This window comes from Podarcis vaucheri (assembly GCF_965113315.1).
Source record: "Podarcis vaucheri genome assembly, chromosome: 8".
In the NCBI taxonomy this organism is placed as follows: Eukaryota; Metazoa; Chordata; class Lepidosauria; order Squamata; family Lacertidae; genus Podarcis; species Podarcis vaucheri.
Window position 1 is genome coordinate 18,518,874 of NC_138766.1, and position 22,118 is coordinate 18,540,991.

General features: G+C 42.7%; 1 protein-coding gene across 3 annotated transcripts in view; it reads right to left on the reverse strand.

Moving 5' to 3' along the window:
* The window catches only part of CDH18 (cadherin 18), a 671,522-nt gene that overhangs the window by 154,556 nt on the left and 494,848 nt on the right, over window positions 1–22,118 (reverse strand). For all 3 annotated transcript variants that reach the window (XM_082234344.1, XM_082234342.1, XM_082234343.1), the window contains one exon: window positions 581–875. In XM_082234344.1, the coding sequence (XP_082090470.1) occupies window positions 581–875 (295 nt within the window). The remainder of the gene's footprint in view (window positions 1–580; window positions 876–22,118) is intronic.

The following is a 22,118-nucleotide window of genomic DNA, read 5'->3' on the forward strand; positions in this document are numbered from 1 at the left end:
GATGGCGAAACAAGGCTAATATTCCGGAAATCCTTGTCTGAGACTCTGAAAGGATTCTGTGGAACTGTAACAACTCTTCATGTGGATTATTGGACTCTTTGAACAGACAGGTAGAATAGATACTTATACATGTATGGACCTTATGCATGAACTGACTAGAGAATGAACTGGCCCACTCGGTCTTCTGCTTTTTTCGTTGAACTTTATGAGACTTCTGTTGAAATCTACAAATTGATACAATGAATAGCGTACCTTATTTATTCAAAAGTACAGCCGGTTACGTCTTGTGTGTTTATTGAGTATGTTCCACGTAACCATAGGTTTGTTGTTGTTGTTTTAGTAAATGAATATAAGGCAATCCTAAAGGAGCCAACAAGCTTCTAAGAAGGTGATGGTTAATATGTAGTGCCTTCCAAATGACCCTGATGTCACAAACAGCACAAAGGAACTAACACACACCATTGCAAGCACATTGCTCTAGATATCTCCAAAAAATCAAGCAAAACCACCTGCTAAATGACAGGAGAAAGCCCACAGATTCAAGCGCACAGTAACACAAATCCCCATTTATTCTTCTTACCCATATCAGACATCTCTGGCACGGTAACGATGTAAGGTCCATCTGTAAATTTTGGTGCGTTGTCATTGATGTCTTGTACTTTAATGATAAACTCCGATTCAGGTTCAAGTGGCTTGTTTGTCCGTCTGTCGATGGCTTGCGCATGCAGCACATAGTGGGTCTTCTTTTCTCGGTCTAGGCTTTTGGTTGAATGGATGTCTCCCGTCGTGTCATCAATAATAAAGATAGTCCCAGCCCCTTCACCTGTAAGGATGTATTTGACTGATCCATCACCTTTGTCAGAATTGGAATGCAGCTGAAAAAGAAAATAAAAAAGGAAAGGAAAATATGCAATACATGTAATATAATACTGCATTATTGTACAGGCTTGTTTGGTCGGTGAGGGAAAGCAATTGTGTCATCAGCACTGCTCAAGGGTAGGAACTGTCCAATTTTTGCGAGGATAGGCCTCCTGAACTGAAAGCAACCCCCATTAATTTGTCAGACCATCAGAAACACAACAAAGGCAAGTTCCCTGGCAGGGCTAAGTTTTGTCCTTAGGTTAGGCTAAAAAAAGGAGGTAAGCAAAGTAGCTAGATCACATAGCCTGTATAGACATACATACATCTTTCAAACATACAGTACATCTTTCAAGAGATGTATGAAAGAGATGAGCTTTTTAGAAATAGGGAATTATCCCAATGACTCCAAGCACAGATGAGCATTATTTGCGTGAGCTTACAAGTCCCTTCCCTACCAACGGACACTGCATATTGTATTGAATGTATGAGTGATGGATAAGCACAGTGGCTTTGAGCTCAGCTCAGCTGAGATACAAACTGGGAAGGGCCAGAGAACAGCACGTAAATGTCTCTCTACACCTCTCTAAGGATAAAATGTTCAGACATGGAGTTGTATAGAAAAGGAGGTGCTTGGCAATATAAGATCACAGAAACAGGGGGGTTGAAGTGGAAGATCCTGGAAAACGACACAGTTGGCAGGATAATATATTGAAGAGCAGAATGCCACACCAAAACCTTCCATTGTGGGTCCCACTTGTTGGTCACTAACAGTGATATAGTTCAGTACAGTGGTACCTCTGGTTATGTACTTAATTCGTTCCGGAGGTCTGTTCTTAACCTGAAACTGTTCTTAACCTGAAGCACCACTTTAGCTAATGGGGCCTCCTGTTGCCACCGCGCCATCAGGAGCAAGATTTCTGTTCTTATCCTGAAGCAAAGTTCTTAACCTGAAGCACTATTTCTGGGTTAGCAGAGTGTGTAACCTGAAGCGTATGTAACCCGAGGTACCACTGTAATGAGAAATTGTCAGAAGCAGATGTCTCTGTTTAAAGTCAACTCTTTCTATGATCCTGAGTGCTAAAATGACCCATGGCCAATGTTTCCCAAACTTTGGTCTCCAGCTGTTTTTGAATAACAATTCCCACCATTCCTGACCACTGGTCCTGCTCTAGGGGTGATGGGAGTTGTAGTTCAAAAACAGCTGGAGACCCAAGTTTAGGAAACACTGATATAGATTATGAAGCTTTGTTGCTGTCCTTACAAAAATTCTGTCCATGTAATAGGAGATACCACACTTTGACATTACTTCTATCTTCTAGATTTTAAATGCTATGCCCCTCATTTTCCATGTGCATAGTCTTTTCCAGCTGCACAAAATTATGTGGGGAGGGGTCAGTGGTGCACCCTGGTTGGCCCTTTCAACATGTGGACCTCATTCATATGTGATATTAGACACTTTCTGATACATGGGGATAGGCTAAAAAGGCACAAGAAGAAGTAGGCAAAAGAAAGACTTTAGTACATTTAAGACAAATCCTGATAGTCTGCTTAATGTCCATTTTGTGCCATTTTCCTGCCAAGAGTTTTCCCAGATAAGAACAAAATGTTGGCCATATTAAGTCCTCAGTTCTCTGCGGGGGCTAAAGGGATCTCTGCCATTCCGGAGAAAGGTGAATGGTGTCAATTTTGTGTGATGTTTTAGCTCAAAGCCTAAGGTGTGAAATCTGTCAGAGTAATAAAATCTTTGCTACATTCCATGGCTGCAAATGCCCAAATATGCTAAAATTGCCCGGGTAGCTGCTAATGGAAAACCTACATAGGGGAGAGGAGGAGAGAGAGCCAACCCCAGGCCTTGGGTTTGTAGATTGAGAACTGTTTTGTCTTTGAATGTACTTTTTACACTCCAGTTGTAAAACAGCCGCTGAAAAACGTGTCTGAGCTACCTCTGTTCCTTTCTCCTGATAAACATTTATTCAGTAAAATATACCGATTTTTGTTCTTGATTTTCTGAAGACAGTATCCAAACTCTGAAGCAGTAAGAGATTCTGTATGACTTTTTTATATATATAACAAAATGATCATCTCAAGTGCTTCTCTGCATCCAAGGGTTAGCATTTTATCTTTCAGTGGTGGTAAAATAGAAGAAAGATAATGTCAACAAAGGTGTTGCTATTATCAAGTTTTCACATTTTTCACCCTTTCTGCTATTTTTGGTGGGACCCAGTGGTGCTCCCACAAGCCTGCTGCTAATGTTCTGAAGCAAAAAGGAAGGATGGTTTGAAAGCTTTCTCTCTCTTTTTGACCTCAATGAATTCATTCCAACAACTTTGCCCTCACAAAAGAACAATGGACAGCCAGTCAACCCATTTTCTGGTATACCTTGAAAGGGTTCTGGTAAGGGGGCACATCAAAACAGTTTCGGACCATTTTTTTTTTCTTTAAGGGTACTCACGAGCATGACTCTGTTGCTTCACTGTCTCTTTACCCATCCAACCCAGGTTACAGAATAGGGTTCTGATTTATAACCACTTTGCCATCCCCAGAACCACCAAGGGCTTTCAGGCTACCAGGCAAATGCATCAGCTGATCCTAGAACAGGCAGAGGTTCACTCAGTTTCCTAAGTGTTGGAGTCTTGGGCTTGAATTTAGGGGAGCCAGTTGCCAAGCTATTCTTTGGTTAGCTATCCAACCATCCCTTTATGCTATGCTCACCACTATCACTCGCCAGTCCCACATCAGGTAAGTAGGAAGAAGACTACCCTTGGAAGAATCATTTTGCTTCTCTTATTTTTCTCTGGACCATTCATTCCTCCAGCCACTTTCCCCTCTCCTCTATTTCTCTCTGATAAATCCTTTGTTCTTTCTGTGTTCCCAAGAAGCACCAGTTAGTTCATTCAGTTAGAGCAGGCTTCCTCAAACTCGCCCCTTCCAGATGTTTTGAGACTACAATTCCCATCATCCCTGACCACTGGTCCTGCTAGCTAGGGATCATGGGAGATATAGGCCAAAAACACCTGGAGGGCCAAGTTTGAGGAAGCCTGGGTTAGAGCATGGTGCACATCCAGGTTGCAGGTTTGATCAAGGAGCTTTCATTTCACCCCACTTATGGACTCCGGGTCCCTCTGAGCTCCCTATTGTGGAAGTCATTTGGTGTGATGTTCCCTCTGTCAGGACTCTCTGTTCACTCCAGATAGCACCCACCACCTTCTCCTCCTTTGCTTATTCTCACCCCTCACATTATGGAAGCCATGGTTTCAATTATAGCCTCACTGCCTTTCAGCCCTGCCTCCACAGTTGTGACTGCTGCCACTTCAGCTGTGGAGCAGTGCTCTACTCATGCTAGGATGGTAGTCCTCCACCCAACTGAGGCTGGCTGTGACAGCAGAGCTGGTTTCCGGGCTACTCCACTCCCACGGCAGCATGCCATGCAGTTGAGGATTCAGTGTGCTGGTGATGCAAGTTTTCAAACAGACCACCACCACCATCATCACTAGCATTTGACAGGTAAACAATGGGCTGTGAGATATTTAAGAGCAAAGCTACCCAAGCAAGCAGATGTGTTATGGATGTGGTCTGAGAAGGCCCATACAGACTTCAATATATGATACACCAGTTCTAGGGACGCAGGTGGCGCTGTGCTCTAAACCACTAAGCCTCCGTGACTTGCCAATCAGATGGTCGGCGGTTCGAATCCCCACAACGGGGTGAGTTCCCATTGCTCTGTCCCAGCTCCTGCCAACCTAGCACTTCGAAAGCACACCAGTGCAAGTAGATAAATAGGTACCGCTGTGGCAGGAAGGTAAACGGTGTTTCCATGCGCTCTGGTTTCCGTCACGGTGTTCCGTTGTGCCAGAAGCAGTTTAGTCATGCTGGCCACATGACCCGGAAAGCTGTCTGTGGACAAATGCCGGCTCCCTCAGCCTGAAAGTGATATGAGTGCCGCAACCCCATAGTCACCTTTGACTGGACTTAACCATCCAGGGGTCCTTTACCTTTACCTTTTCTTTTACACTATTTCTAGAGTTACACTGGAATATGCTCCACCAACATCTATGGTCATGGCCCACTCTTCACTAGTAGTGGCCCACTGATTGACACACTACCCCCTTGATTATCCATCATTTTTCTAACAATTGCATCAGGGAGAATGCAGAGCCACACTCAGTGGCTTCCACTTCACTACTATCCACAGATTGGCATGGGAGGGAGAAATCAAGAGCCTGCTGTTTGTCTGTAGAATACTCAAGTCATTTAGACCCCAGCACTATCCGAGTTCCAAGTTGCATGGGGAGCCTAAGTGTATACAGCGGGCTCCCTGTGTTATTTTTCAAACACAGGGGATGGGGGCAGCAATAATACAATGGTGTGGCTGTCAGCCACAGCCTCACTCGTCTTCCCCTCACATGATGCTAATCACATGAGAATAAATAATAGTCATGTCCTTAAAAGTAATTGTATATACATCAACATCCATACTGCATTTACTTTTCTTCCTCAAAAAGTTAATAATGGAGGGTATGACCCATAAAATGGGTCTCATTTGTAAAAGGTGAAGGTAAAGGGACCCCTGACCATTAGGTCCAGTTGTGACCAACTCTGGGGTTGCGGCACGCATCTCACTTTATTGGCCGAGGGAGCCGGTGTACAGCTTCCAGGTCATGTGGCCAGCATGACTAAGCTGCTTCTGGCAAACCAGAGCAGCACACGGAAACTTTGATGTGCTTTCAAACTGCTAGGTTGACAGGAGCAGGGACCAGCAATGGGAGGTCATCCCGTCGCGGGGATTCAAACCACCAACCTTCTGATCGGCAAGTCTTAGGCTCTGTGGTTTAACCCACAGAGCCATCCACGTCCCGCACCAATTACATAGCACCAATTAATTTTGCTAGTGCTTAAATTTTTATGCAACCATTTCCATCCAGGAGGGGTACTGGTTTACACAATTTATCAAGAATATCTTTTTGTAAGCTGTGTGGTCCTCACTAACCATGTCTGAAACTGAAGAGATTTTAGAAGCAACTTATGCTATGGCATCGGAGATGGAGTGGGCTGTTGCCTGTTCAAAGAAAAAAACCACACCAGAATTCTAAGAGGCAGTCCCACCCCCCAGGGCACATCCAGTGCATGATTCTGGTGACTATAAATCATTTTTCATTAAATGACCTGAATCAGAATCCAAGCATTAAATAAAGGCTGCAACCCTATGCACAATTACTTGGGAGGAAGCCCTACTGAACTCAGTGGGACTTACTTCTGAATAAACATTCTCAGCACTGTAGTGTATATGAATGAAACAGAATATTTTAGTTAGTCACCAATTAAATTACACAAATGCTTTTCTAGAACACACATACTTTTGGGACATATACACCAATAGTCTGCCTTTGTCCTTATTTGTCTGAAAATTTACCTGGTCTAAAATAGGAAGAAACTGGAAAATAATAGCTTCGAAGAAAACAAAATCTGAGGTGTCCCCTTTTATCAACTCAGAGAGCTTCAGTTTTTGACATATCTAATAACAGTTTGACTTCAGAATGATTTATGATGGCTCTTCAGTCTTTAACTGCCCCTTTTCTTTAGCGCATGACTAACCTGGACAGGAGAAACAAAGCCAAGTGCTCTTTGTATTTTGCAGAATGTTCCTGGGTTTCTTCTTCTTCTTTCTTGGGTCCAATTAGTTGCCTCCGTCTATTCCCCCCTCCATTGCTGGGGGAATTCATGAAATGCAATCGCTCTTAATATAATGAAACATAGTGAGGCTTTTATAGCTGAAGCTATTGTTTGTTTGCATCCAGCACAAACTCCTTATGAGGAATTTCTCCAAAATAAAGCAGGAACCTGAGCCAGGAGGGAGTGCTGCACAGAGGTGCAAAGCACAGAGACGCTTTCAGGACGGTGGGGAAATTGCTGGGTTTTTAATCATGGGCTAATCAGGTTTGAAATCCTTGTGACAAATGCACTCACAATTCAGAGAGGGCCAGAGACTACTGGGCAGAGCAATCCAAACCCCCAATCCGCCATGATGGATTTGGATCTGTTCCTTTGCCCAGTCTTGTTTTGATCTGGTGACATCTGTCAGCAGGGAGGCCACCCAGAGAAGAGAACTCCAATGCACCCATCCAAATGGTGGGGAGCCCCTCAAGGGTAGGGAGAATGTGGAGCTGGACCAGCACAGGACATTGCCTCTGAATTTGGAGAGACCATAAGAGTTACCAGCTCCCTAAAGCTGCCTCCCCTAACCTGGTGCTTTCCAGGTGTTTTGGACTATAGTTCCCATCAGCCCCAGCCAGTCAGGGGTGTTCAGAGTTGTAGTCTGAAACATCTGGCAGGGAAAGCTGTCCTCAGGTATTAACAGATAACCTGATTACTATGCACTCGGCTACAACATTTAAAAGCCAAGCATTTGAATTTCTAGATGATGAGCTTTATTTCCATCCCTAAATTCGCACATTAAAGATGAGAGCACTCACTCTGCTGGAATATATGAATTAATAGCCACAATAAGAAAGAAAACATTTCGCACCACCCCCAGTTGCCGTGCTTCTGTCATTACGTCCTGAAGCTAATTTCTAATTTCCTCAGAATCCAGCCGGAACAAAGAGACACGGCTAAAGTGCAAGTAGTAATGCCGCCATTCAATTCCGCAGGGCTTTAGATATTAATGTAAACAGGTTAATCTGGCTAAAGCCAGATTAGTTTTGCAAGACTAAGTTGCATCTGAGGCAATTAAATCCCATAGACTGCATTGTGACTAATGCGCGTGCCGATGTCCCTGTGGAAAGGAGCTAGCACATAATGCTAAGAGCAGGAAGGCTGACCTGGAAATGGCTTGGGAAATGAACGAGAACCAATATATAAAATAAACAGGATAGAAAGGGGGAGAAACTCTCAGGCAATTACTGTATGGCCTTGGGAGAGAAGAGAAACAGCAAGCTGATTTAACTCTGGTCTGCAAGCAAAATGCAGCCTAGCAATCATATAAGAGGGTCCATAAGCAGACCTGTACAACATGTGAATAACCAAACTAAAAACAGCCTCCCCGCAGCTCTATAAACCTCCTGTTCCGATTATCTATCTGGGACCATAACCAGGGGGTTGGAGGAAGGATCATATGAAACTGTGTTATGCGAAGTCATTTTAGTTCAGTATTTCCTGGGCTGGGCTGGTATGCATGTCATGGTAAGCCATGATTAATGGCTTTCCATAAATGAGCAGAATGCTCTGGCTTTGCTCCCCCTCCCCTAGTGACATATCCTCCAACATTTATCCAATGAAAATAGGGATGTCCTATTCTACAACAACAACAACAACAACAACAACAACAACAACAATTCTATTATTTTTACCCCACCCTTCTGACTGGGTTGCCCCAGTCACCCTGGGTGGCTTCCAACAGATATAAAAAACATAATAAAACATCAAACATTTAAAAACTTCCTTATATGGGGCTGCCTTCAGAGGTCTTCTAAAGGTTGCATAGTTACTTATCTCCTTGGCTTGGTGGGGTCACATAACTCCATACCCTCCAACATTTCTGTAATGAAAATAGGAATGTCCTAAGGAAAAGCAAGAGATTCTGGGATCAAATCAGAAACTGGGGCAGTTTCTGTAAATCTGGGACTGTCCCAGGAAAATAGGGACACTTGGAGAGTCTGTAGTGAGTGTAAGAAGCCATAGGCTGCAATAGATAAATAGTTAGATGCTAGAGGTGGTGCTGTGGTCTAAACCACTGAGCCTAGGGCTTGCTGATCGGAAGGTCAGCGGTTTGACTCCCCGTGACAGGGTGAGCTCCCATTGCTCGGTCTCAGCTCCTGCCAACCTAGCAGTTCGAAAGCATGTCAAAGTGCAAGTAGATAAATAGGTACCGCTCCGGCGGGAAGGTAAATGGCGTTTCTGTGTGCTGCTCTGGTTTCGCCAGAAGTGGCTTAGTCATGCTGGCCATATGACCTAGAAAAACTGTCTGCGGACAAACATCGGCTCCCTCGGCCAGTAAAGCAAAATGAGCGCCGTAACCCCAGAGTCGTTCGCGACTGGACTTAACTATCAGGAGTCCTTTACCTTTTTAGAGCTAGGTAGGTCAACTAGACCACAGTAAGTCACAAGCTGCTTGGGCCTGATTACCTATTTCATTTTCTGATCGGCAGAGTTTCAATGTCCCTAATTTTTCCTTTCAGCCCTTGTTCCACTATTTTGGATTCTGATCATCCTTTCACCTCCTTTTAAAGCAGGGGAAAGGAAAAAAAGAACAGGGGGCATAGAATCATTCTGTTCAAGGCAAAATCACAGCATCCCTCAAGTCACCTGGTTCTGCCACTGTATTAATCATCCTGCAGGAACGTTATTCAGGGGTCTATCTCAAAACACGCACAACTCCTCAAGCCCAGCTCACCCAAGGAGCAGAAATCCCAAGGTTACTGCAGGTCTTTGATCTCCTGCCATATGGCAGCTCTTAATGTGGGCTTATGTTCCACAAAAGACAGGATTAGCTTTAGAGAATGAGGATTCAGACAGGCACATTCAGGCCAGCTTCAATCCTTGCCTATGTAACATGACTCCTGGCAAGTGCCTGCGTCAACATCCTAGAAACACCGGTATAAAGGAAAAGGAGGGAATATAGACCAATGCTTGAAATTGCAAGGATATGCTCCCATTTCGCTACTCGCCACATGAATGTAATCAAGCCAGTTATGTGAACTATTTATGTACAGTAGACATAGCATGTAATTTTATAAAAATGCTAATGCACTGAAACAACAGCAGAAACCATGAGAGGCACACTACTAAGCAAGATAAATAATACGCAATATACACAATGGAAACCCAGCTTGGTAGTGCTAAGAAACTTAGATAAAACCCCTCAGGTTTTGGTTCAGTTCTCTTCTTCAGTGGCTTGCAAATGGTGGTCCTTGTACATGCAGATCTGGAACTGCACTGCTGCCTTAGAAACTCTGGTTTCTCTCTCCTTTGCAAGTTGGGCAAAGTCATGGACTCCCAGCTATGCACAGGAGGGGGGGACTCATCACTCCTGGTCCATTTATCTTTGTCTTGCTCCCCCCCCCCTTTACCTGCACCTAGGGAACAATCCTATACACAAGATAGAATCTGTCTTAAAACAAGCCAATGAAAGTTAAAGTGATGCAGAAGACTTCCGGGTTAGCGCCTCCGGCAATGGCGGATTTCCTCTGATCGGGAGGAATCCGCTCAGTGGAAATCAGGGTCTGGACCGCCACGGCGAGGCAGAGACCCACTAAAAACCACAGGCGGGAGAAGCCTGTGGACATGGGATTCGGCTGGCACCCTTTGCGCCTCCCATACTCGCGGGGAAACCCGGTTTCGGGGTTCCGGAGCGACGTGGGGTGAGAGGCACAGTGCTCGAATTGACTGCTTCTTTCACGGAGTGAAGCCGCATTGCTGTTGCCGGAGAGCGCTGACTTTTTCCTGTGGACAATTGGACTTTAAACAACTACCCATGAGTAGAACGGAAAATTGGGTCTTTAAACATCTTTAATTTGGCATCGAAACGGGAAGGCTTGAAACAGGAAGTCCGCCTTCCTCTTTTGTAAATAGACTGAAGCAAAGACATTGCAAACCAAAGCCTGGAAAGCCTTTTGTAAAGGATTAAATCTCCATCAGTTAAAATTACTAAACCCCCCTTGGAAGCAGGAGAAGACGGGGAAAATTCTAGATCGCCTAAGCCTGCAGGAGAGAGAGTGAAGAAAGATAAATTACCACCGTTTTGAACCTGAGAACGGGCTGTCAGTAAGATCGACATTTTGGGAAAGTTCATTGACTGTGAATAAAACGTATGTTGACAGATAGTTAAATAAGAGAAATATATTGTTTCCATTGTTTCCTTTTGCATTTAAAAAGGAGCAAAAGTAACTGAAAATCGAACTAACTTTGTTGCTGGATCTGCGTTTAAAAGGACGGATACAAATAGAAATTGTTTCCCCTAGAGGGAGCTTTTGAAACTGTTGCAGGGGTGGAGCTGGGGAATTTTCCAGCTGTAGAGATTAAAGACCGTGAGAATCAGAGATTGACCTTGGACAAAAATGTTGACAGAAGAAGCCTTAGTGATTGCATTTTGCAAGACAAGTGCTTTATTGGAACAGCTTCATGAGAAGATGGATGTGATGATTATTAAAATTGACAATTTGGGACAAAAAATGACTGATTTGGGACAAAAAGTGAATACCTATACAGAAACAACTCAGGAATTGATTCAGTAATCTGTTTTGACATGGCAAGCTGTGGAGAAGACGAAGGAGAAAGCTGTTGTTGAACCTCAAGTAATTCAAGTGGAGAGAGCCCCGGCTTTACAGAGGCAATTTGATGAACATAAGCTGTTGCCTTTTACGATTGAAACTAGAGAAAGCCAGATTCGGAGGGATGGAGTCCCGCTTGGATTGGAGAAGGAAAGTTGGATAGATCCCCTTATGCAGGGATGTTCTGGCTTTTGGGATCTGGATTTGGGTCAGGGGGAGATTAGAGTTGCGGGGGGGCTTTAGCTTTGGAGGGATTTTGAAACATGCTCTGAAATATCTTTTGGACTTTAGTTCTGACTATGGAGAATGGGCTGACCTGTGGAGAAGGAATAAAGACATTGTTAGGTTGGAGTTTCCCCAAGATCTACTCCTCAGTGCCAAATGAAGGAAACTAAAAACAAGATCAGCAGAAGATAAAGTAAAGTACATGTATAAATATGAAGAAGATCTGCAGAAGGGACATGGAAAAGAGTTAAGAGCCTCGGATAGAAGATCACCAGGTTGATGGACCATATGGAATTGATAGAAAGGACTGACAGAATCCGGGACCAGGGAGAAGAGATGGTGGAAGAAGATTGGAAAAAAGTTTAAAAACTTATTTAGAGAAATATTGTAAAATTAATGAGTGTTAGAAAAATGTTGGAATGAAATTAAATGGCTTTAGTAGAAATGTTATAAGGAGTTAAGTATAAATAAGTTTTAGCATTTTAATGGTAAGATAAGGTTAAAATAAATTAAGACAATTAAATGACAGAAAACAGTGAAAGATGGAAAGGATTTGCTGAAATAATAAATAACTAGAACACAAAAAAGGGAGGTGTGAGGAGGTCGATGAAACAAGTTAATGAAAGATAAAGATATGGAAATACTGGATGTGGTTTTAATTGTTTTTGCTTTTGTTTTTGTTTTGATGTATTGTGTCTTTTTGTTTTTTATATGTACTGTACTGTATTGATTTGTATTGTTTACTTTTTCTCTTTCTTTTCAACCTCAATCTGTTAGCCGCCATCCATCCTCCAACCGCCTCCAGGTACTCACACAGGACCTTTACCGCCTTCACTGGTTTAAAGCAACATGACAAATGTGGAAGCAGAATGCAATGGTCAATGATTTCACTGACTGACTCATAAGTGAGAAATGGTATTTTATTTTCCAATGTTCCTTTAAGACATTCTATGGACCAATCTAGTGCTATCTCCCAGAACCAAACTTCATGAAAGCTCCTCCATGTTGCTTAATTGGAAGAAATTCCAGCAATGGCAGCCTTTCTCCATAACTGCATAGGTAACACTTGCCCTCATAGGTTGGCAGTTTGGCAGTGCAGAGTAGGGGAGCAACTGAATGATATCTTGACCCCTATAAACATACATTTATAACTAATCCCAAACACCAGCACTTGAAGCCACCACCCCCCTGCACCTCAGAAGTGTTTGCTTTTTTTCTATAGAAAAAAGGGGCATTAAAAATGGCTGGAACAGGCTCTCCAGATTTTCTTCCCCTCCACATGCAGCTGCTGGGTGACCTTGGGCCAGTCACACTTCTGTGAAGTCTCTCAGCCCCACTCACCTCACAGAGTGTTTGTTGTGGGGGAGGAAGGGCAAGGAGAATGTTAGCCGCTTTGAGACTCCTGAAGGGGAGTGAAAGGCGGGATATCAAATCCAAACTCTTCTTCTTCTTCTTAAAGATGAGGAACCTGACCCAACTATGGCTTCCAAATTCCATAGCCTATTTTAATGATATATATGATGCAGATATGGACAATCTCATAGGCAATAACTTTCTTTTATCTATAACAGGGACTATAAATTGAGAAGAAACTATTTCCTCAGTTCAGCCGGCAAACAGAAAAACAAAATTGCAATTGACCCATCTGGCGAATGAGATTTTTGAGTGCACAGCAAATGATTTGATAGAAACTGTCTAGGAAGACAGAGCAGAGATAGCATTTGCTTTGGTGTCTAACACAATAGCAGGCAAGCGCCAGTTTCTGTCTCAAGATTTACTCATTTAAAGTCCATCCATTCCTGGTACTTTGGAGGAGCCTGAGTAATAGCTAGGACACGCTGACGCATAAGTAAGAGGCTTCGAAATAACATCTAAGAGCATGGAGTTTGATATTAAGTGATCAACAATGTTGGTTACCTTTAATTCAAACTGTGGACAACCTTCTGAGCACAAAGAGCAAAAGCAGCCATGTGTTAAAACATGTCAAACAAAATGAGATCCCACAGATGGTACACAACACCAGTGCAGTTAGGGGAAATGTACAAAACTAGCTCAAATATATGTTGGAAATGTAAGGAAAAGGAGGGGACATTTTATCATATGTGGTGGGATTGTAAGGTAATTTTTTAAAAATTTGGGAAATGATATACAACGAATTGAAGAAAATGTTCCATTTAACATTTGTTTAAAAACCTGAAGCATTTTTATTAGGGATTGTAGGGAAAGATCTGCCAAAAAAGCTGAAAAACATCTTCATGTACAACGGCCGCAAGAGTTTTAATAGCACAAGGATGGAAGACTGAAGAAACCCCAACAAAGAATCATGGCAAGAAAAATTGATGGACTATGCAGAACTCACAAAACTGACATACAAGCTACGGGACAAGGATAACTGTGACTTTAAAGATGAATGGGAACCCTTTACAAAGTATCTGAAGATACAACAAAGCGAACTGGACTCCTTGGCTGGTTTTGAATAAACATTCACAAACCTTTTATTGATAATAATCAGCTAAATACTTTGAGGATCTATACAACTGTTTAACATGCAGAAAACAGCATTTTTAGAGAAATCAAAGACTGGAACTGAGGGAAGTCGGGGGTGGAGGGTGGGTTCTGTGGGGGAGGGAGGAAAAATGGGGGGGAAATAAGGATGATATGTTTCTGGATAATATGTTTTGTTTCAATTTTGAATAAAAAAAAGTTATTTAAAAAGACAAAAAACAAAACGAGATCCCTTTCTCTCCCAGAATTATCTGTGTACTTGGCCCTGATCTGCATATTTGCTTTCAGCAGTTAGTTCTCTTGTTAATAAACTCCCAGATGAAGACGAGGGTTGTTTGTCCCTCCTTTCTTTCAAATGGGGATCTTGTTTGTTTTTCAGGAGATCTTTTGCTGTGGATTCCGGATTGCCAGTTGCTATTTTATTGCTCTCTTAGTGCCTATTGTTTTAATTTTTGACTCCTTTCAATATCCTGAACTACTGGAACACAGGAAGCTGCCTTAAACCAGGTCAAAATCTTTGTGCATCTAATGGAATATTGCATATGCTGACTGGCAGTGACAAGCCTTGTTTGCTGCTTCTTTTTAGTGGGAGATATGTTGAGAATTCCGTTCCACCTTAAGGAACAGACATGTGAAACTGTTGTGTGTCACATGTCTGTTTACATTCCAGCACAGCTTTTGCTCTTCCCTGTTCTCTCTGAGACGACATGAGAGAGACAACATGTTTCTTTGTCTTGATTTATGATAATAAATCTGTAGTTATAGTATGACTTCACAAGCCTCATGCCTATTCTGTGTGTGCAGTACACTCTGCTAATAGCATGCCCTGGCTTTTTCATATATTTATGTTGTGAACTGCCCTGTGATCTTTGGATAAAAGGTGGTATACAAATTTTAACAACAACAACTCACTTGCACTTGAGGTTTTGGCTTCAGGTGTTTTGGATAAAATGTTGATGGCAACTATAATGTCAGTAAGACAAAGAAAAGAAAACGGTTTGGACTAGAACAGTGACTTGCATCTGCATTCTGGGAATCATTTCTGGACTCAACTTCTGAGGAACTTTTCTGCTTCCGCTTTGAAATCCATGTGAATTGAAGAGGGTTGTGTGGTGCATTCTCTATCCCATCCTATCTTTGGGGCCCTGCCATAATCTTGAATCTGTCCTAGTATGCACCCTGCTATAATGTACAGCAGGCTTCCTCAACCTTGGCCCTCCAGATGTTTCGAGAGTACAATTCCCAGCATCCCTGACCACTGGTCCTGCTAGGTAGAGATCATGGGAGTTGTAGGCCAAAAACATCTGGAGGGCCGAGGTTGAGGAAGCCTGATGTAGGGCAATGTCAGGAGCGCTAGACACCAAGCTGACTTTCAGGGAAGCCAATCCACCATTTCTGAACAACCCTGGAATTTGGAGGAACGTAGTCTGAAAATCACTGAGCTGGGACAAGCGAGCGTCCACTGAGAAAGAAAAAAGGTACGATCAGCAAAATGCCTAAAAATGCAGAGTGCGCTAGCAACTGGCAGCTCTGAGGGCTGAATTCTTTCCATTTAACAGGCAGTGAGAGCTCTGATATCAGTTGCAGAGCAAAAGAGCATACGTTTGTGGGGAAAATAAATGGGTCAGCAACCCAGCATTACCACAGGCTGCTCATGCAGATGTTCTTGATTTGAGCCACTTTAGACACACTGATAAACCAGCTGTTTTCTTTTGTTTTTGCTTTTGCTTCCACAGGCAAATATGGAGAGTCAGTGACTTGTTCTACTTATCCTCTCCCTATGCATAAAACAGCACTGATACCATTGGATAATACTGCAGCAAGAGGAAGCTCAGAGAAATTCTCCAACTGCAAAACAGCAATGCAGCCAGCAAAATCCCATGGTTAAGATTATTTGGGTCTCCAGTGGACCAAAAGTGAAGAAAGCCAGCTTAATATAGGGATGTTGCAATGCTAAACAACATGCGGATTCAAACAATGGCACTGAGAAAAGAACTGAGTACACAGAGGAATGAAAATTACTATTATTAATGCAGCTGGACTGCTGACTGAACAAGTACAATATAGAGACTTCTTTGAAATATAATAATAATATAAAGTATAAAAAATGCACTTGAAAGAGTGTCAAGGAATGTAAAATAACTATAAAGATTACAAGCACCATTTAAGATGTGTGTATGCCAAACTAAACTAAATCACCCCAAAGCAATCTATCTTAAGAATATTTGTCATGATTTCTTGTTGCACTTCATAATGACTGCAGTAATAGTGAAAGTCATGCTTCCCCACCTTTCAGGTGATAGGATTTGTAGTTTTGGCATACCTACTAGCGTACGGGGTCATTTAATGTTGTTGATAACAAAATTCACTCAGTTCGCAGAGCCAGTAAATACAAGCATTCCTGTGGAACACTCACATGTGCTCTGAAACTCGACGTGGGACAAAGTGTAGGATGGGTCTTCCTTGCCATCTCTAAATGAGGCTGCTGTTTTACAACAATATACAATTCAAATCCATTACATAGTTAAAATATCACAAAAACACCAACCCAAACTAACTTTTTTTAAAATGGTAACAACTTCACAGAAAAATGGCTTGGTGAGACTTTAAGGGTGAAACTACATATTTTTGACTCCATTGTGTGGAATGACACAATTTCCAGTGAGAAAAGAACAGGGGCCAAGCAGGTGCTTGAAAATAATAAATAATAATAATGATAATATAGTATTTATACCCCACCCATCTGGCTAGGTTTCCCCAGCCACTCTGAGAGGCTCCCAACAGAATATTAAAAACACAATAAAACATCAAATATAACATCAAGTGAAGTTTTTCACTGTCTTCTAAAAGTCAGATAGTTGTTTATTTCCTTGACATCTGGTGGGATGGCGTTCCACAGGGCGGGCGCCACCACCAAGAAGACCCCCTGTAACCTCACTTCTTGCAGTGAGGGAACTGCCAGAAGACCCTCAAAGCTGGACCTCAGTGTCCGGGCTGAACGATGGGGGTGGAGACACTCCCCTGCCCCCGCTTGCCACTGCTCCCTGTCTTTATTCCTCTCCCAACTGTTTTCCCACCAGTTCATATTTCAGGCCCATGTTTGTGCTGATGGAAATCTATGACCAAAGCAATGGAGTGAGCAGCTGGGAGTGAGGCAATAGCTGAGAGAAAAATTAGTTGCAATGCTGCCCCATTGCTTCACCAGTGAAAACCACGTCCTTCCAGCATCTGGGCTTTGAAGATATCTGGAAGAGGTAGAACATGTATGAGGCAGCTTCAAAGCTGTGGTGCTGTACTCCAGAAAGCTCTAGAATTAATATCTCACAGACGGGCACAGCAGCAGGGTTCTACATCTTTTTGCAGAACTCACCACTGCACCTGCCACTACCACCGTCACCTGTCCTCTCTCACTGTAGTAAGGATTGGGCTTCCCTTTGAAGTTCACCCCTCTCCAGTAATCACCCATTTCAGTTCTCAATAGCCAGTAGCTTATTCTCCTCAACAGCTACTGCACTGTAGGAGAGGAGAGGAAGCATATGAGGCATATGTTCCTCTTTCTTAGGGTCACTGATCACTTGTCTACCCACTGAAACATACAGATGGGAGGAAGCCACCACTGCCTATGCCCAGTGGCCTAGCGTGAGGAGCTGGGTGGCAGGAAAACAGATGGAGTAGACCTGCACATTCCATTGCCTAAGGACATCTGCATCACTAAGGAGATTGCAGCTGCAGAGATAAGAAAATAAGAGTCATTCTGTTCGCTGGAGAGGTCACTTCCTGGTTTGCATGGAGAAGCAGTTTTCAATGGAGCCCAGCGATGGAAGTGCACAGCTGTATTGAGGCAGCACCAGGTGTTGAAATTTTGCACCCCTAACAATTATGTGCCCGAGCAACCCTGTGCTCCCCCCTTATGCCACTGCTTGTGCCTATAGTGTTCTGAAACTTGCCTTTGAAGAACAAGAGGGTTGTTTAGATGTTCAAATTAGGGTTCATCCTAATTAGATCTCCCTGCTGCTTTCCCCTGGGGAAAGCCGAGCTTTAATGCTCAACCAGAGCAAATGTCAATGGGGTTTTCTCCAGATTCATGTTTGCCCTAATTTAAAGCTAAAGAGCAGGTTTCCCCTAGGAAACGATTAGGGCAAGGGGGGAAACTGCTTGGGCTCATTACTAGAAAAGACAGTTCAGGACCTGTGCTTCCTCAATACAGGAGACGTATGGACGAGCCCTTTGTAAATATCTCCAGCCAGGCCTGTTTGACAAATCCATTGTTATATAAGCTAAGGGCACTGTGTTGCCATAGAAACTAAATAGCTGGAGACACTTCTGGAAGATGGAGGACCTGTATGATAAAAGAGGCATATGCAATTCTCCTTGGCATTCCAGGCTGGAGGTGATATCATATATGTGTGAATAGGAGAAAAAGAATGGCAGTGAAGTGTCCAATCCGGCCTGTGCTGGTTGGTTTAATCTGGCCCCTGTGGCAGTTTATTTCCTGGGGTAAAATCCTAAAAAAAGGCCAACAACTTCAATCCTAAAGAAAGGTCAACAACTTTACTTTGGTTGGCCCTTTGGTCAGCCCTCACGGCCCTTCACTTCATCAAATCTGGCCCTCTTAGAAAAAAGTTTGGACACCACTGCCTTATAAGAATGTGAGGTGAAGCAAATTTTAGCCCACCACATGAGCTTTGGGACATCTGTTGGAATTAAGCTGTATTTAGACATGTCTTCATCTCTCTGTGTGCATGTGTAAACCATGTATCACAAAAAACGCCATTAAGCCTCCAGAGAGTTACAATGAAACTACCCCAGATATACACCCCTGGAATTTTCACTGCTTGGTGAATGAGGGCATTTTCCAAGGTTGCTCCAAATCCTGCTCACATGTGCAAAAAAGCCACAGATAATAACTTGCAGGAGGAGATTCTGAAAATTTCTTTTTTCAGAAAATGAGGTATCTGAACACATCTAAATGAAGAGGAGGGGGATGTCAGAATTATCACCTCCTCACCTGAGATCACACTTAGATTAGGAAGAATTTAAACCCCCTCCATTACACACACCAGTAATTGTACAGAAGCTAAGACTGATTCCACAAAAAGAGCCACAGATACAAAGGCAGAAATGAAGAAGCTATGACCCTCCAGATTATGTTGACCTACATCTCCTATCATCCATAATCACTGACCGTGCCACCTGGGTCTAGAGGGGGTTGAAGTCCAACACCCCTGATTTAACCGGGCCTGGAAACTGGATGTCAATGGCACCCAGTGTACCTGAGAAAAGAATGGTGTGCTCTCAGTCAAACAGAGCAACAGGCAAGGTATCTGAAATGTCTTCAAGCCCACAAAAACTTTGCCAGAGGAGAAAGAATCAAGTGCATTCAAAAACCTGGAATAAAATGGTCCATGAGAAAACACACATTTGAGCGATCTTCTCTCTCCCTGAACAACTCAGTTTGCAGAGCGAGGAAGAACATCAGGCCATATGTCATTGACAGGAATATAATCACAGGGTATCAGGCAAACGCAAATGTAAGCAAATAGGGGGAAAATGAATATTAAACATGAATATTTACATAATTATATCTATTAAATTGACAACGTACGAACATACGAATTGCCTTGCTGAATTAGATCAAAGATTTGTCTAGCCCGTCATTCTGTCTCCAGGAAAGGTCCCTGGGAAGCTCATAAGCAGGCAGCCGTCATCGGCTTGTTCCCAGCATTCAGTAATCAGAGGAATGCAGAATCTGAGCTTGAAGGTTTCGCCACGATTAGCTGTCACAGAAACAGCCATCAACAGGTCTATCCTTGATGAATTTGGATGATCCAACGTTTGATCCTGACTCAAAATATTTACCTAGCTAGAAATTTGGAGGGGCAAAAGTGCCCTCTAAAATTAAATGAAGCAGAGCCTTCCGTCACTGAAGCGCCTCATTCACAGTTCCTGCCTTGACTAATTGGCCGAGCGACTTCGCAGGTTACCAAAGCCCCACAGCGTAAGGCTCCTGGGGGAATGGAGAACTGCCCTGGGCCAGGCAGCCAAGGCAGCTGTTGTGGGCTGTGCAGCCTAAGGCTGACCATTGCCGTCTGCCTGCTGACGCTTCTACCTGGCTGGGTATTTTCAGATTCATAAGGTAAAGGACCCCTGGATGGTTAAGTCCAGTCAAAGGCGGCTATGGGGTTGCAGCACTCATCTCACTTTCAGGCCAAGAGAGCCAGCGTTAGTCCACAGACAAATTTCCAGGCCATGTGGCCAGCATGACTAAACCGCTTCTGGCGCAACGGAACACTGTGACTGAAACCAGAGCGCATGGAAACACTGTTACCTTCCAGGTGCAGCGGTACCAATTTATCTACTTGAACTGGTTTCCTTTGACCTGCTAGGTTGGCAGGAGCTGGGACAGAGCAACGGGAGCTCACCCAGTTGTGGGGACTCGAAGCACCGACCTTCTGATCAGCAAGCCCAAGATAAGGTTACCAGACTTCCCCGTTTCCTGGGATCAGTCCCCGGATTTACACATCTGTCCCCAAACAAAATCCATTGAAGTTGAAAAGTGTCCCTGGATTCATTGAAAAAAATCTGGTAACCTTAGCCCAAGAGGCTCAGTTGTTTATACCACAGTGCCACCCGCGTCCCACTTCATATATCTGATATGGCCAGTCTGAAGTTGCTTCTGGAGATAAAGATACAATTGTGAATATAAGGGCCCACCGTTGCCACTACCAAAAGATAGCTATGATGTGGTACAGGAACTCTGTTCAGGTTTTTTTCTTTGAGAATTAGATGAAAACCAGTTTCAGAGGTCCTGAATATAGCTACCAAGAAACATACTTTGCTCCTGATACTTCTGGTATTTAAATAATGTGATTGTCAGCTATCAGCCATGGTTATGATGAAACTCCAATCCAGAGTTTGATGCAAACATTAAAATAATCCCTCTGGAGTATTTGCCTAAGGCCATTATAAGAAAACAGAGTAACATTCAGCATTCAGTGAAATCTATCAACTTTACGAGCCTGGGAAATATATTTAAAAAGGCATTAACACATTCTAAGGTTACGATAATAGTAACTTTGAAGAAAGATGGATTCCTCACATTAGAAGAATTAAGTATAAGAATGGATGCAGAAAAGTCTCAGTGGTGCTAATATTTGCAACACAGGAGTTTCATCAACAAACATCTAAAAGGGGGGAAAGATAAACAAGGATTTAACAACATTTGAGAAGATTATCAAGCAGAGAAGAAAATTCCCAAAGGTGTCGTCTGCCATATGCTGGTTGCTGTTAAGTCTAAGGAAGTAGTGTTGGTAGTGAGTTTAAAATTAGCTGGAAAGAATAATGCAGAGAAATATCTCAGGAGAACGGAAATGCATACTTAGAACAAATATACAATTGTCGTCATGAATAAGTGTTAGAGAAAAGTATATTAACTATATTAATAGTTACTGTATCATTGCCATTTAATATGCAATGACTTGGAAAAATGTATCCATATCTTGAGACACATTATTGGAAATGTGCGTTTATGGGTGCTGATTTAATGCACACCTGCTGAGGGAGTTAAAACTTATTCAGAAATGATTATTCAGGTCTTTGCATATATACTCTCTCTTGATCAACTTCTAATTCTATGTGGATACACATAAAAGGATATTCAACCAGAACATGGAAAAACAGTAAGGAATTTGTTGAATGCTGCAATAAATTTGGTGGTCATAAAATAGTGAATATCTAAAATGCCCTCAATTAAGGAATGGATAATGAGGATGATAATATATTGTAGCAATGGTTAAGCTAATAGAGCTTGCTAGATTAAAATGAAGGAAGGTTGCAGAAGGAACAGTTTGAGAGGTCATGGTACCCATTTATGGTTTATATAGTACCCGTTTATATAGTAGTAATATAATCTATAATTTTTATCCTTTTTCACAGCTGACATGAGCAACATAAGGAATTTTAAAACTGAATGTAGGAATACATATTGTATAATGGTAAGTGAGCATGACTTAGGGCTATTTTTACACTTATGTGGTAAAATTATTAAATATATAACATATTAAATAACATGTGGGTGTATTATGAATGTTTTATAGGTTTCATGGCTGTCCCAACTGTAGCAGACATTACAATGTGTTTCAATATGGCCCTTTTTTGAGGAATCAGGGCAATGCCAGCTGCAGGATTTGGTGGGCTCTCAGATAAGCGATTTTCAGTGTGACCTTAACATGGCGGAGACATAATACTGTGTTGCCTACCTGA